This window comes from Battus philenor, unplaced genomic scaffold (assembly GCF_028537555.1).
Source record: "Battus philenor isolate CCGP_79_NKW_IND1 unplaced genomic scaffold, ilBatPhil1.0.hap1 SCAF_25, whole genome shotgun sequence".
Taxonomy (NCBI): Eukaryota; Metazoa; Arthropoda; class Insecta; order Lepidoptera; family Papilionidae; genus Battus; species Battus philenor.
Window position 1 is genome coordinate 2145894 of NW_027181688.1, and position 17704 is coordinate 2163597.

A 17704-nucleotide genomic window follows, 5' to 3' on the forward strand; every position below is an offset into this window, starting at 1 on the left:
CTGTAAGCTATACCAACTTATAAAATATCTTGTTGGAATATGAAATAAACTTTCTTGTTACAACGGCATAGTTGATAGTTATAGCCGCGGGGAAGGTGTCAGGCCTAGGCGGCGCCAGGGTTTCATTGCACACGGGCGCTACACTAGCTAAAACCGCCCTTGCAAATATGAACTAAGCAGTCTGCGTATGTTTAATGATATTAATTATTGTAACACCCTAAGTCGAGAATAAAAGCCCCTGTGGTTAGGTTAGGTTAGGTTATAAGTAAAGAAACGTTAAATTCTTTTATAATTAACAAAGAAAGCGAAGGAAGAAAGGCGAACAATGAAAGGTAGTTAGAACGGAAAAGAAATATAGATAGAAATTGTAGAATGATAGAAGAAGAAAGATAGTGTATGTGAAGAATAATAGGAGAATATGGAAATAAAGTGATAAAAATTATTAAAAGAGAAAAAAATTCCCTGTTCCATAAAGAAGATAGGGGAACAAGAGGTCCTCAATTGCGGGGTCCATAAAAAAACATGGACCTCCACAGAGACCTCGATCTTCCAAAAGTTCAGGTGTTCTTTCGGGTCTACTCAAAGATCTATTTTGAGACAACCTCTATTCACCCTTAAACCACTTCTAGCGAGCATGTCCCGCTATACTCCCTGCAATACCTTTAAGACATTCAAGTGACAAGTGACGTTCCATCTCAGGATGTCCACAGTCCAAGCGAAACACATCACACTCTGCAGACACCAACAACACTGCCAGCTCCGTTTCCACTGCATTAGTATCCACTCTACCTGTGATCGTTATTAGAGACATGAGTGAAAGGATTTGGGCATACATTATACTTAGTACATATACTTACTATAATATACATTAACAAATATACACGTTAATATACACACTATATACATAGTACAATAGTAGGAGCTACAATGCGACTTATTATATATTCAATATTATTAAGTTAGATTCATTGCAATTAAAATAAAAAGTGTAAAAATCTGTGAAAAAAATTGATATAGATGAGAAAAATAAATAAGCTAAATAAAGCTGTGATACTGCAATAGAAAATACAACTAAAGTGTTTGAGGATGGAAGAAAAGAAGAAAGGAAGATGGAATCATGGAATGATAGAAGGAAAAAAAAGAGAACTATGGAAGACGAGGATGAAAATAAAAAAAAAATAGGATCTCTCCTTTTTATTTCTTAACAATTTTTTCACATGAATTTTTTATTTTCGTCCTCGTCTTCCATAGTTCACAATATCTTTTTTTCTTCCTTCTATCATACCTTAATTCCATCTTTCTTTCTCAATCATTCCATTACTTTCATCCATCCTCAAACAATTCAGTTGTTTTTTCTAATGCAGTATTACAGCTTTATTTATTTTTCTCATGTACATCAATTTTACATTTTTTTATTTTAATTTCAATAAATCTATCTTAATAAGATTAAATATATAATAAGACTTACAATATTTTATGTTTAACTATGTTTTATTCCTATAAATTACATATTGTGCAACTTTCCTGAAGAATTTGAGGACGAACTCTCTTGCATCCTTTTCCATTATAATGGAGGCGAGTGTGGCCTCCTCAATCTTTTTTCCTATCCGGCATTCGGTCTCGTACCGGAGCCTTCCAAATGCGGGACATTCGGCTACTGGATCACGGTCTGGTCCAGGCCCGTTTGAACACTGTTTTAAAACGGTTTAAATATGGGCTAAGTTTGATTGCACACTTTTACTTCGGACTTCGTGTCGTTATTACTTGCAAGACATACGAAGAAACGCATAACATATATTTATTATACAAAGCATATGTATTACATAAATATAAATAAATAACAAATGCAAGTAAAAACTTTAGAGGTCAAGGAAGTGCTCTTCAATCATTTTTTTTAGATCTGTCAACGACATTGCGCGTCCTATTACAGGTGGTAACGTATTCCATAATCCTATAGCAACAGATTTTTATATAAATATAGTAGAATGATCAGCCAATATCAATTTCAACTTCTATGATGATGTAAACAATATATCACGTGAGTCATGTAGAAAGGGAAACCCAGATTTAAATATTTAATGGAATCAGGCGTTACCTCGCGGAAGTCCATCCTAGCCTCTTCCGCACATGCAGTGGTAGTCGTGCAATGAAATGCACCGCCCGCCAGCCCGCTGATAAATGCGCTGTTTGCCGCATACGCGGAAGTGGCTAAATATTGGTCCTTTTCTTACCCAGATTTAAGGTAGTCGCGGCGTGGGAAAGCTTCCCACTAGGTGGACCGACAGATTAAGTTCGTGGAAAGTGTGCTGTGAAGATGTGAAGTGATAAGTCCGTAAGGTTTTGATTTATTCTCTACGTAAGACCTTTTATGCCCTACTGCTCCCGATTCGAATCCAAAAGACGTTACCACGTGACCTTATATGAATACCTTAATATACCTCCGTTCAACTCACCGGACCTCCTCAGGGAAAAATCGTTCTAAACCACAAGGCATTTAACAGTCTGTAGCGCTTGGGCAGCGACTTGAAGTAAAATAATGTACCAATGTATGTACCAAGGTAAAACTTTTAAATTGTTTTGTTTATAGATATACATTTTAGGTGTATTTACCAATAAGAAAAAATGTTAATAATAATAAAACGCTGTCGTGACTCGCAGCTGGGTGAAGAGAGATCCGTATCAAATAGCGGCAACCCTCTCCCGACTGTCTGCGCTTAGTAAAAGCGAAAAAAAATATTGTAAACATAACACTAGCGATACAAATCAATAAAAAATACCATTGCAACAAAAGTACTTTTTAATTGTTGACAATAATATTTTTTATATCCTTTCGTGATGGTTTTGTGATTTTATTTAGGATTTTATTTTATTCGGTTCCTTCCCACCGCACAAAAATAGGTTTGGATGTATGTATTATATCTATATGAGTAAACATAATATATATGTACAATAACAAACCGATAACCCGTGATAAAGCAAGAAATGTTCTCGCTTGAGGTCAAAATGTCTGCATCCAAGGACAATTACGAAAGTAATTAATGTAAAAATCAAATTGGATTGATGTTTGATTTTCTGACCTCTTCTATGACCAACACGTACCCTCTTCAATGATACCACAGTATGAGATGGAATTGACAAATTGGAAATTTCAATAGTTTTTCCCATTAGATGCACGAAAGCCCATTATTAATTGTACATATAGATATAACATACTTGAATTAATAAATATAAAATACATTTAAAAAACTTTTTAGTTAAACGGTTTTTTGATACCCATATTGTGGTGGTTGTGGAAAAATATGTACCTAGTCCGCCATATAGGAACGGCGTCCATCTTGAATTTTAAATTTTGACATAATCATCGTGATTTACTTGTGCCCTTTCATTTGATACCCATATTGAGAGGGTTAAGGAAAAATACGTAATCCGCCATTTTGTATCGGCGGCCATCTTAGATTTATAAAGTTATTGATTATGTTATATTGTATTTTCATCTAAATTAAATGTGTGTACCAAATTTCAGATCAATCTGACAACGGGAAAGTGCTTAAATTTTAATTTCTAGTTTTGACCCAAATAAATAAACAAATAAATTCCGTACGGGTCGAACTAAATAAAACCGTTTAATTATTATTTTTTATTTCGCATGTCATTTTTATAATAATAATAATAATAATCAAATTTGAATAGATGAAGTGTAGTAAGTAAATCAACAAGCCGGACAAACGATCTAATAAATAATAGTAGAGTAGATTAACAGCGGTAGTTGTTTCGCATTGTTTACCGCACGCGCATTTAACAACAGGCTGGCGGGCGGTGCACTTCATTGCACGACTACTGCTGCATAGCGGAAGTAGCTATATATTAGTCCCTTTCTTAGTTAGGATGAACTTCCGCAATGTAACGCCTGAATATATTAGAGATCTAATAAACGTCATTTGAAGACGCTAAATGCTGGCAGCTTCAAATAGGTCCTTTTGAAAAAATTTTAAGGAAGTACTGTATCTAGTAGTGTATGTAATACGGCTGAAATAAAATTAATTTTTATACAAGTGCGTAGAAAATCACATATAGATCCGACAAGGATTATATTCATCTTCTAATTATAAGTATATACCTAAACCTAAATGATTCAGTACGACAAAACGGTCTCAGAAAAATAATAGTCCATGAACTTTTTATTAGCGATAGGTAACCTAAATTCATTTCTATGACAAAACCTAGGATCTGTTACGCAGCAAATGAAAGGCTATATGCGGCAAGTGCATAAATAGGGTACATTGAGCATAGAACAAATGTCTGCTGGATACTTAAATTTCTGTAACAGAGGCAAGTGTACCGAAGGACGTCTACCCACCTTGTTATGGTCGACAGACGGTAATTGCAAGTCTTCACATTGGTCTTATGGAAATTTGTGGTCTTATTGATATCTATATCTACCTATTAACGTGTTTAGTTGTGATGCCATAGTTACTGACTGCTGCCTTAAAAACATACTGATCCGATAAAAGCACACGATTGAATTCGGCTCTTTCAGCACTTTTGGATCGAAAGAAGAGTCCTCCCCAGTAGCTTGAGAGGATGGGCGTCTTCCATAGCAGCTGATAGATGCCTGCTGTTAGGCATAGGCATTTAAAAATTATCACGATGACCAGTGTTCGTTGCCCTCATCGATTGACTTCCTTCCCTTGTAGACTTTTTAATCCGGTAAATGAAATAAAGCAATAAACCGAGCCGAGACTCTCTAGGGAGCTTTGGATTGCATAGCATCTGTAGTAAAATTCTAAATGAGACCATCGACAAATATGTTACTGAAAAGTCTTATTTATAAAACAAATATACAGTTGCTTATGAAGAAAAATTGACTAAAAATATATTTAAAATTGTGATATTAAATGTCTTGGATTAAACTTGGTATAGATTCATAAAATTAAACTATTATTATAATATTAATGTAAATAAAAAATAACTTTATTCTTTGGATTCAATATTTCATTAAAACGATTCGTATAACGTTTTAGTTAGTTTTAGTGCTTTTTGATAGATTTTTTAACAGGAGAAGCATTTTCCAATTTCTGCTCGTTTTCTTCTAGTAACTTAGACAGATCTTTAAAAAGATCATTGAGAACAAGCTTCATAAGATTGTATTTGTAAATGTGTTTTTGGTACGCGTAGTATTGGAATACAGTCGCTTCCATAGCGTAAGCGGTTGGTTTAGCGTCAGGTGCAACTGCGAAATCTGAAAACTCTGCAGTTCCGTTCGCATGAAGGACGTAGAAATCGTTGTCTACAAGGAAAACTGCGACATCGTCTTCTAAAAACGGAGGCTTGATTAGTTTTCCATTCGTCAGATTTTCAGGTAGACCTTCGATCTTCTTTAAACCTGTTGGTGTCTTAACGTATACTTTTCTATCTTCAGTGAAGTAATAAAGGTTGTTATTAAAGTCAAGAACAATTTCTAATGCTCCTTCAACGCCTTCTACTTTAGTCGCTTTTTGTCCGTTTTCAGTGACAACGTACAACTCGTGATCTTTGTTGACGTAGTAAATGACATCGGTACCGTTTTCTTTGGCAATAGCAATGATGTCATCGGTAACTGATCCGTATTTGATTGCTTTGTTTTCTTCATTACTGTACACGTAAATACCGTCCTTAGCGGCGAAGAAAATGTCTGTGCTTTCATCACTGCTCGCAGCTGCCGCTCGACCGTGCTCCAAAAGTTGTGTTACTTCTCCTTTCTTAAAAACAAACAATCCTTTATCATCTCTCTTTCCATGCGCATCAATGTCTGCTTCGACAAAGAATATAACAATGTTATTATCGTCGAAATCACCAATTTCCTCTAGTTCACTGTTATGTTTGAAGTTGAATGAATTCATCGGCACTAGAATATCCACAATGTCGTGTTTGCCTTTGTAGATTGAAAATTCGTCGTCAAAAATAGTTTTAGGAATAACTATCTTTTCATCTTCGCTTTCCTCCTCCTTGGTAACCGGGGCAGCGCATGAAGCACCGACCAGTAGGAGGAGCATAAACAATTTACTGCAAATCATTTTGGATTCTGTAAAAATAGATTTATTATTATTACTATGAATAAATTTAAACTCTATCATGGGCCGGATGAACAGGTCATTTTAAATTTCACGTTACGTAAGTACATACGTACGTTTATGTTTTTTTGTTTAATTTAATTTTAAAAATTCGGATAACGTTGAAGTACCTTTTGCCAATTCGAATAAGGAACTATTTTTTGATGTCCGCCTGTATTTATTGATACCAGTTCAAGAGTCATCATCAGTATTGTAGTGCTGGAATCAATTTTTGAAGTTGATCGCCCCATCACTTTTACTATGGGATTCATGTGATGGTATTATACGTCAGGCAAAAAATATCTTTGTAGCAAATTTACAGAAGCTTTTTAGCGCAATTCTTAATTTAATAAGGCTTTAAAAACAAAATTATTGAAAAATAATCTATTTGATATATCGAAATTTATAATTTACTGTATTGAAAATTATGTACGATATCTTTGTTCCAATTAACTGATTATTTCTAATAGCAAAGTGAACTTGACTCTTGTATATATCTAAGTTATATGATAGAGAAAGGTCTGTACAGCTTACCTCTATAAGGAACTTGAAAAGAATGCCAACTTCGCGATGGACTCATGATTTTTTATATTGTCACAATCATGTGTTGTTCCGTAACATTTAGGTGACCTTTTAAACCTGAGATAGGTAAACCCGACAGAAATTCACATTATGTAAACATTTTATTATTGCTATGCACAATTTCTGATAAATACATACATTAAAATAATAACTTTTGTCGTATTGTTTTAATTTATCATTAGATTTTAAATTACCTTTTACCTATGATGATTCTATTTTGCGTATATGAGTCGTAAATAGATGTATTTTGAACTCTATAAGAAAGAAATTATAGATGTCAGATTTCAGTAGGGAATGTATAACTCATTTTTCAGAGAAATGCTTTAAAACTTTTATAATACCCGGCGATAAATATTACACATCGACCTTTGGAAAGAGACAATCGGCTAATTTCGACTTCGTATATAGTTATCTTTGTCGCACGACTGACAAAACGTCACATAGGTAGTGTGAGACAGAGATAATGCTCTACGAAGAAATTAGTCTATTGTCTCTCTCCAAAGGTCTTTTCTATTAGATTTGTATAAAATGTTCAATATGAATTTCTATTAGAATATATCAAACCAATAACTTCTGCAGTACAGTGTGGATGGACAAGTAATGAATATTTACCAATTTTAATATACTGTAATTTGAATTTAGAAGCGTTTTTTTTTAAATATATTATCATTACATTATTTATAATATCTAAATTCATTGATTTACGTAGCTGTAAATATTAACATAATTATAGCTTATATACATATATATATTAGAAAAAAATTTTAAAAATTCCTATAGTTTTTTAGTCAAAAGAACGTATGACCTATGTTCTTGTTTACTACTTATTGGAACGATAACGTTAAATGTTTTCAAAGGCGATCAAAACAAGAAACACTTTTAGATATCACTCTGCAGAGGTAAGTTAGCTCTATGGAACTATTTCTGAAATAATTATTCTTAATTATTGTGCAAGAATAATCAACGCTTCATTCGTTCACGATAGTCGATAGACGTCAATTTAAAGGCATAGGCCTACACCAAAAGATCCCCAGAATGACCTGTTCTGCGCTGCCCGCATCTAGGGACTTTCATGACCTTGATCAAGCCATAGGTCCGAGCTAGTAGCTCGTGGCTGCTACTCAAGAAACTTTTAGTCCCAGTATCGACTGGCGTTGTATACCACCTATTGCCACTTCACATGAGCTTCTTCAATTCTTCGATCATGACGTCTTTTATTTATCTACGGATATCTAATGGATTCAGTTATTTTACGGAAGTCTATCCTAAGTAAGAAAAGGTCCAATATATAGCTACTTTCGCCATGCAGCAGTAGTCGTGCAATAAAGTGCACCGCCCGCCAGCCCGTTGATAAATGCGCGTGCGGCAAACAATGCGAATTACACAACTACCACCGTTAAATCACTTAACACGTGTTTCACTCCACGGGGCATCCTCAGGAGTAATGTTACACCGATAAGTGACTCTGTGTTTTATCAGCGTTCATTTATCAGCGGGCTGGCGGGCGGTGCACTTTATTGCACGACTACTGCTGCATGCCTTCTATTGGAGAAACTCCGCCCCATGATCGTCTGTCTACAGCAGATAATCTTTCGATTTCCTTAAAAGTAGTGTGGTTAACCATTGCGGTGACTTAATAATTAGTTACAACAGTAATAGGTTGATAAATCTGTTAATACTCGTATTTTATGATATATCAATGTATAATTTAAAATCAATTTATTTAATATTAGTGACAACGAAGAGTAATTAGTCAATAGCATTAAATTCTCAATCTTAAGTAAAGGTGTTAAATTATATTTTTCTTTAATAATTGTAAAGATAATGAACATTATGTTATCTACATATAGATATATATATATTGAGATAATTGTGAAGACGTCGCAATTTGAACGTTCGGAACGTCAGGTGAGTAGAGAAAACTTTTGATAAAATTTATATTATACAGGGTGATTGGTTTTAGATGTGAAAGCTTTAAAGGGGTGAATATATAGCTTATTTACTGTAAATTAGCGTATATTAATCAGGGGAAGTCAACCTAAAATATAATAGTTAAAAACAATATCATAATGATATTAAAGTAAGAAAAATGCATTATACACATTACACCTTACATTATAATTAATGTATGGATAAAGATGATTAATATTAAAGTCGTTTTCAAAATTTTCATCGCCATTTATTACAGTTAATTCTTTGACTTTGTAACTTCAGAAGTTATTATAAAAGTTTAAGGAAAAACAAATTGATTTAACATAATTTCAGAGTGATCACTTAATTCACGGTGAGAAAGATGCGAAGCCTTTTTTTTCCTTTAACGCCTTTAAGGCTTTTGCAATAATAACCAATGAACATATATGGAGACCAGTGAAATCCTAGTGGTATTTATATCAATTTTAAAAGTTCACTGGAAGTTTTCTCCAACCTTAAACAAAAGTGTTTGTGTGAATTCTTCCATCACTTATGTAATTACAAGTTATTAAGAGTAAGTGTTGCTAATAGTTACACGTGTATTGTGTGGTAAACCGTCAAACCACATATGCGTATTCCCAGGATAAGTCAGAGACCATCCATGCACGTGCATCTTATTCTCATTCGTGTAATCTGTTTTTTTTATGGCCCCCGCTATTGGGGGCCTCTCGTACCCCTAATTTGTTGGGATCAGGGTCTTTGTTTACAAATAAGTTTTTCAAATTTTTATGTTTAATCTTCACTCACTTTCATACTTCTCAATTTCTTTTATTCTTATCTTTTTTCCTTTATTTTGTATTTTCATTCCTTCTTGCTTTCATCGCCTTTCTTCCATTATCTTATTACTCTTAGGTGGCTAGGTACATTTTTGTCGTGTATTTATGCAATCTGATCTGGTGGTCTTGCTGATCTCGTTAAGCGTCGCCATGTAGCTCGATGTTTGGCGGAGTAGAAGCATTTACTGACTTATTAGTGATAGTTCTGATGATGTCTCTTCATCTAGTTGAAGAGCTTCCACGAGATCCCTTGCCTTCCACTTGTACTAGCACTATCAAACGTTCCATTGAGTCCTTTCATTACGGGTATGTCTAATGTCTCTATGTCCAAAGAGATTTGTGATCTATTTGGTGTACATTATTGGCACTATTTACAGAAATGATCTTTTCCAACAGCACTAACGACTATTTGATTGTCAGTATTCGAATACGTACAATAATAAGGTAAATAGACGTTGTAGATCGTAGTGGACAGTATACCTATACCATTAGACATTATTCGAACGCTTCACTTGTGATGCTTCACCTCATCACCAACATCATTATCATTTTAGCTATAGAATGTCCACTACTGGGCATATATTTTCAATAGAGCCGGTTGAAAGTACCTTGCATTTTCTGCAATTATCTTCATTATTATAACATCCTTTTATTTTAATATTTAACACTATGGGATCTTATCGGCATATTTACCTCCAGTGTGAAACACTGATCAAAAGAAAAGAAAGAAAAGGACGTGTTATGATATCATTAAATAAGAATTTCGAAGTTGTATTTAAGGAAATTTGAAATAAACTTATCCAAGCTGAATAAGAAAGGTTCCAGTCGGTCTCGCAATTACTAAAACAACCACAAATCATTTTCTTTGCCGGAAGGCTTTAAACCTTGTAATGAAGAAGAAGTAACTTCTCCAGATCAATAGTGAATCTAAATTCTTATTTAACAACACCTTCGTTTTATTTTTCAGATACAAGAATGCAGTTGTTAACAGTCATTGCTCTAACCCTATTAGGGTATGCCTCTACCGCTCCAACCTCTGATGGAACTAAAAAATATGTCATCACTAAAGACGTGTATGTGGACTCATTCGTTATTTACACCGGTGAATATGAAATCGTCAACATCATTGTGCCATTAAACGGTCTTAACTACGGTGTGAATGCGGACAGTAAATATCTGTTTTTCTTCGTCGAAGCCGACTACGAGTCAGGAAGCAGGATAGATAAAGGTTTATACGTCTTTAAAAATGATGAACCGAAGAAATTACTAGAGAACGGTAGAGATGCAGCAGCTGCCAATGATGAAGGTAAAGAAGCATACATTGCTGCAGACGATGGTATCTATCTGTATGATGACGAAAAAATATCAGTTGAAAAATACGGTACAATCACAGACAGTATTATTGGCATTGCTAAGCCGAGCGGCAGTGATTTAATTTACATTCTAACAGAAGATAAAGTTGTTTACAAAGTAACAGAAGGTGGAGAGAGAAAAGAGAAAATAGAAGAAATTGTCGCCGCAGAACAGATTGTCGTAGACTATAACAACAATTTATATTACGTAGATGCTGATAATCAAATTTATATCTACAAAACTGGAGAAGTGATCAAGCTAGAGGGTGTTCCGAAAAAATCGATTCAGGCAAAATTGCTAAAACCATCACTACTATCTGATAATTCGCTGTTATACATTGTTGATGGTAGTTTATACTTAATAAAAGATGATGAAGCAAAACTCTTGGACTACATCGAGATCAGTCCAGATACTGAACCGAGTGCGTACGGAGTTGAACCTGGTTGGATGCAATATTATGCTAAAGACAAAAAGATTTATCAGTACGATCTTTTGTACTTGGAGTTAAGTTACTTCGAAACTTTGTTAGGTGAGATAGAAGATCTCTTCCGTGCACTCTTTGCTTTGTTATTGTCTTAAAGTTCACCTTTAAATCAATTCATGGGTAAATAAATCAATATCGTAATTATTCTTAGTTTTCTTTTAAGATATTTAATTTGTTTCCAAATCCAATAATGTTATAAGGTTGATTTAAGAATCTTTTAAATAATATTAAGGCCACTTCGTCAGAACCAATTATCTTCGAAGGACCAACAACAAAATCTGCCGCTCCAATGACTTCACCGGCTGCGATGTCAATTATTCCCTCTAAAAGTTTATATGTAACACGCTCTGGCATACAAGTTTCGCTTGCGATATTTACTACCTAACGTTCTCTGGGGGGGTGGATGTAGCCAAATATACGGTTCGCAATGAAACTCTTTAGATGAATTCAAATAAAAAAGACTCACTGATCACTTTGTCAGAACCAACTGCCTTGTCAACAAAACCTGCAGCTTCAACGACATCACTGGTTGCTATGCTTGCTTACCTCTCTAAACCTCACTACGCATCACGTTCTGGTAGACGAGATCGCTCGCGTTATTACGACGGCATTAAAACCTTTTTAATAAATTAATATAAAAATATAAAAGATCACGCTAAAACATCGAAAAACATGGAAAAATTAAAAGCAAGCGACACACGATTTTCAGCTGCCATTTGACACCAACTAACTGTATATACATACACTTAGTAAATCACATACGATTCTTGGTCAAGTAATATTTTAGTAAAGTAGTGGATGTAATTTAAAAATGTTTATTCTTGAACATTGAATTATATGTGCTATTTTTTATGTTATTTTGTATTACCCTGTCAGTAAATCTAAAATCAGCACACTATGACTAATTTAAATATGGCTGATGAACTAAGTAAGAAAAGGACCAATATTTAGCCACTTCTGCACATGCAGTGTTAGTCATGCAATAAAATGCACCGCCCGCCAGCCAGCTGATAAATGCGTATGCGGCAAACAATGCAAATCACACAACCGCCACCGCCAAATTACTCAACACGTTTTTCACCCCTCCACGGGGCATCTTCAGGAGTTATGTTACACCGATTAGTGCCAAACACAGAGCTGATGAACTATTTATTTACATATTACATTATTATGTACAAGAGGGTCAATATTTACAGTTACATTGAAAAAATATGTAGAAGATATTTAAAGTTTATTCCTGCAAAATAGAAACCAAGATTATAACGAACTAAAGTTCAATTTAAACGACATTGAGGACTGTCAATAATTTTTTTACCTTGCGACAAAGAATTAAAAGGTCTATACTGAATTTTTATTAGCAAGCATTTTAGTCACTAATATAAGCGCCTAGTTCAGAAGTCGAGAAATATTACACTAGCAATGATATGTCTTAAAATTAAAGGCGCGGTAGTTAGTAAAGCTAGTGTTGATATAAAAAGTTAAACCACATTAATAATACCAAGATTATATTTAGAAATAAAATTAGAAAAATATATGTAAAACTAGGTTGGTATTTTTTTATTGTAAGTATATATTGTCTGATATATATATACCTCCCTATTTTTACCCTCACTCTCATCTTCTACAATTTCTCTCTTTCTTACCTCTTTTATCATTTTGGCACTACCTTTAAGCTTAAATCTACATAGTTCCTCTGAGAATACGTTGCCTCGTGAACATTTCGGTCAGACACGTGTTCAGCTCTGTGCGCGTCCGGGAAGTTTGATAAATTTACAACAACAAAAGTAATCATAAAAGAAAAAAAACCATTAAGTTTCTGGTAGACATAGAAAGAGAGTTACTGAGTTGCGCTGGTACATACTGACTTAAGACTCATAGGAAGAATAATCTGGCTTATCGCCCTGAGTTTTTTTTTATGGCCCCCGCTATTGGAGGCCTCTCGTATCCCTAATTAATTGGGATCAGGGTCTTTGTTTACAAATAAGTTTTTCAGATTTTTTCAACTTTATTCTTTACTCACTGTCATACTTCTCTATTTCTTTTATTCTTACCTTATTTCCATCACAATATCTTTCATTTTGTTCTTTCATTCCTATTTGCTTTCATCGCCTTCCTTCCATCTCTTAGGTGGCTAGGTACATTTTTTTTATTCTTCATTTTATTATTTACATATTCTATTTTTTATCACAGTTTTCTTTGGGTTGTGTTTTCTTAATACATTACTACACTTTATCGCCCTAAATTAAATAACACTAAGTAAGAAAAGGACTAATATATAGCTACTTCCGCTCAGGAGTAATGTTACATGAGGATGCCCCGTGGAGGGGTGAAACACGTGTCGAGTGATTTAACGGTGTTTGTGGTGTAATTCGCATTGTTTGCCGCATGCGCATTTATCAACGGGCTGGCGGTTTACTTTATTGCACGACTACTGCTACATAGCGGTAGTAGATATATATTAGTCCTTTTCTTACTTAGGATGGACTTCCGCAAAGGAATGCCTGAATCTATTAGATATTAAATAATACTTCCGCCATTTAGCTATTTCGCTACTCTCAATACTTCCCTTCATCATTCTTCTCTGCTTGCTTCTTCTTCATTTACTCAGTTCCAGTGTTTGAAAAAGTGTCATTGTTTTTTGCGTTTCTGGAGAATTCAAGTCCGTTACATTAGATGTCGCAGAAGTTATTTCTGTTCCGGAATATAAATGAACAGTTGCCAAACATACAATTGTAGTACCCGTGTCTCTAGTTCTTTACTAGACGCAAAAACATGGATATATAATCTTATTTATATAAAAAAAAAACTTTCACTGGCTTAAAATCTACAATATAAACGTAAAAATAAATTTACATTAAAATCACGAAGTAACTATAGTACCCGGCAATATATATTGCACATCGACGTTTGGAAAGAGACAATCGGCTAGAGCGTTATCTCTGTCGCACGAAATACAACGACTGACAAAACGTCACACAGGTAATGTGGGACAGAGATAAATTTTAAGACATAAGGCTACTCCAAAGATTTCTATTAAGACCGGTTGAAAGCGACATGATCTATGGTGAATAATACAAAACCTTAAGGATCCAACAGCCTTCTGTTCTGCGCGCTATATACCCTACCTAATTCCACTTTAACTTGACTACAGATCTCCCCATTGATGATTTAATCTAGTAGGGAAACCACCAATACAGTCCTTTCCATAACGTTGACCGACTTTTAGCCAAAGAGGTCCGAAGTGAGAGGTTTTATATATTTCACACATTGGTCGAGAGTCTTTCGCCTGAAAGCACTGACTGATACGGGAGAAAAGATGTTGCGTAATTTCACGAACGCTGTCCACGCTATTTGAATTATTGTGATGAAATTTATATAAAAATAATAATAAACAATAATAAAATAATTTAATAACATCATTAAATATTTTACATTCTTAGAAACGCACTATGTTCTTGAAGATGCATTCAATGATTATTATGCTCCGTCAATTTAGATTGTACAGATTATATAAAAAAAATATTTATTGACATAACTTTACCGAATCAAAAATAGATCTATTCAGTGGTCTAGAATGCTGGTCCAGTCTTTGTAAACGTTGTCTTTGGCGGTCTCAATGATTGACATGATGATTTTCGTAACATCACTCGGCCAGTGAGATACGACGCCGAACATGGATTTTAATAAAACCTCCATTACGTTGAATTCGTAAATTTTACCATTTACTGCTGCGACCAAATATAAAGTTGCATCAATGCTATACGCTGAAGGTCTTTCTCTAATATAAAAGTCCTTTTTGTCGGTTGTTCCATTTGCATATAGGATATATAGTCCACCATCAGCAAAAAGTGGTACACATTTATCCATAATGAAAGCGGGTCGAAGTAATTTAATTTCTCTGAACTCCTCACCGACAGTGGTTACGTAACTTATATAACTTCCATCATGTCGAGCAACGTGAGGCATTCTATCATCGCACGCTATATAATAAATATTATTAGATGTATCCAAAACAAATTCCAAAGCGCAAAGAATTGACTGTACCAATGTTTTAACTGTACCATTTTTTTCTATCTTATAAATTTTCCTCTCTGAATTCAAAATGAAAATTGTATCACTATTATTTGCTTTCTGTAGTTGAGATATATCATCGGTGAAAGGACCGTATTTCTTAGCTGATAATGTACCAGCTTCATATACGTATATACCATCTTTCGCACCAAAGTATATTGTTTTATCCGAACTGTAATCAGCTGTTGTATCTCTTCCACCTTCTAGAACTTCATAAGCCGCTAGACCTTCTAGAACGTAAATACATGTACCTCCTTCTAATCTAGGATTTGATATCGTGAAGAAGATAGATGGAATATCAGCGACATCAGCGGGAACATATTTAGTGTTGTCGGCCGGTACTAATATACTTGTTATGTTGAATTCTGATGAAAATATGACTTGTTCCTCTCTGAATATAGACGTGTAGCTGTTAGGCGATCTGACAAGTTCTCTCGATAGCACTAAATTTGCGATGCAGTACGATGTTGCTAATGATAAAAACATTATTTTTTGGATACCTGTAACAAAATAAATTTCATATTTCATTAAACAATAACTGAAACAGTGTCCTTACAAAGTAATTTATATAAATAAATGTTATACATATATGAAGATTACATATTGAGTGTATAGAAATGTTTGACAATTCGAAGCCGTTCTACAGGCCTCTGATTGCTTGTAAGTTGAAAATAATACCAATCTATAAGTACGTATTGACGTATATAAGTAATGACGCCTACGTAAGTTAAATTCACGCGACTACATTTTTAACAAGTTTTTATTTCTAATCAACAATACATTCATCTTCGTTATCAATAACCTTTTGCCATCTAGTACACAAATTGTCGATGCTGGAACAGTAAAAATCAGTTGGCTCTTTTCCACCTATTTACTGAGCCATCATGATATCTCTAGCATTATAAGACATCAGTAATAATATTCTTTTTACCACGTAGAGCTCAGTAAATAACGAATAGTACGAAATTTTGATTTACGAACAGTGGTATCTCAGCGGCAGAGTACTTGCAATTGTAGGACGCGGGTTTGATTTCTGGTATACAATTTCATAAAATTCACATTTTATGCATTAATTATATAGGATTGCCACGGATTACATATGCTTCCAGAAGACGGACATCAGCTGCGTACCATAATATCACACTGCGATCACCAACAAGAATCAGCATCAGTTAAACGTATATTAAATAATAATAATTTTTAATTATTAATAAATATAACAATTCTTAAACAACTATCTCGAGTCCCTAAATTCTGTCACTGGGATACCAAACGTCTGTGCCTTAATAATGGTTCCCAAGGTAGTTCTCGAGGGGTCCACCCCAAAGGTCCGTGGAAGATTTGGCGAAGGTCTATTTTAATTTAAAATTAAAAATTTTACACAGCAGGACAAATTTAAAATATATATAATAATAATGATTATTTCTTAATAAAAAAACATTAAAATTTACCAAACAACTTAATCAAAGTAAGAAGACACAGAGTTTGGCACTAATCGGTGTAACATAACTCCTGAAGATGCCCCGTGGAGGAGTGAAACACGTGTTGAGTAGTTTAACGGGAGTTGTGTAATTCGCATCGTTTGCCGCATGCGCATTTATCTGCGGGCTGGCGGACAGTGCACTTTGTGGCACGACTACCACTGCATGTGCGGAAGTAGCTAAATATTGGTCACTTTCTTACTTAGGATGGACTTCCGCAAGGTAACGCCTGATCCCATTAAATAATTAATCAAAGTAACCTAGCGGTAGAGCATAGAGACTTGCGATCATACGTCGCGGGTTCGAATCCCGTATTAAAATTTTATATTTCACACTTTGTGTATAATCTTATAGGATTGCCACTGCGCACAAATAAGTTTCCAGAGGATTGGCAGCAGCGACCTCTGTGTGCCATAACACCACACTGCCCACTGACATATATTCCTCAAAGATATCTTTGGCGAGGTATATTTCATGCAATAGGTATCTAAGGGCTGTAAGAATATATATAATATATGTCTCACATACACGTTTTATATATAGTTCACAAACGCCCCTGTTAACAAACAAGTTTGGTATATCATAACATATATCTTTGGGGGCAGGTGTATATCTTGCTGGGTTGAAATTTAATACGTGAGGCGGTTGAGAAGGTGACCAAATTTTTTAAAGTTTAGTAAGCTACCGAAAATTAAAATAATTGACTCTCGCGATAGACGAAATCCTTGAGACATTCAGACATGTTTTAAAACAATTATTCCCAAAGTGGTCTATATCGACCCCTAGGGGTCTATGACAACCTGCAAGGGGTCTACGTCAGCAAAAAAATTTGGGGGTCCATGAAATGAAAATGGGGATCCACGATAGAGGATCTCAAAACATACACTGATAGTACCT

General features: G+C 34.6%; 3 protein-coding genes across 3 annotated transcripts; 1 reads left to right on the forward strand and 2 right to left on the reverse strand.

The window, feature by feature from the left end:
- Positions 1-4953: 4953 nt before the first annotated feature.
- On the reverse strand, positions 4954-6702 carry LOC137924920 (uncharacterized). The gene is made up of 2 exons (XM_068768329.1): positions 6624-6702; positions 4954-6061 (listed from the first exon to the last, which is right to left on the reverse strand). The coding sequence occupies exons 1-2, from the start codon at positions 6667-6669 to the stop codon at positions 5028-5030; spliced, it is 1080 nt and encodes a 359-aa protein (XP_068624430.1). The 5' UTR covers positions 6670-6702; the 3' UTR covers positions 4954-5027.
- A 1798-nt stretch (positions 6703-8500) lies between these two features.
- On the forward strand, positions 8501-11379 carry LOC137924967 (uncharacterized). The gene is made up of 2 exons (XM_068768389.1): positions 8501-8579; positions 10386-11379. The coding sequence occupies exon 2, from the start codon at positions 10394-10396 to the stop codon at positions 11348-11350; it is 957 nt and encodes a 318-aa protein (XP_068624490.1). The 5' UTR covers positions 8501-8579; positions 10386-10393; the 3' UTR covers positions 11351-11379.
- Positions 11380-14816: 3437 nt separating this feature from the next.
- On the reverse strand, positions 14817-15812 carry LOC137924849 (uncharacterized). The gene has a single exon (XM_068768228.1). The coding sequence runs from the start codon at positions 15810-15812 to the stop codon at positions 14817-14819; it is 996 nt and encodes a 331-aa protein (XP_068624329.1).
- Between the last annotated feature and the right edge of the window lie 1892 nt (positions 15813-17704).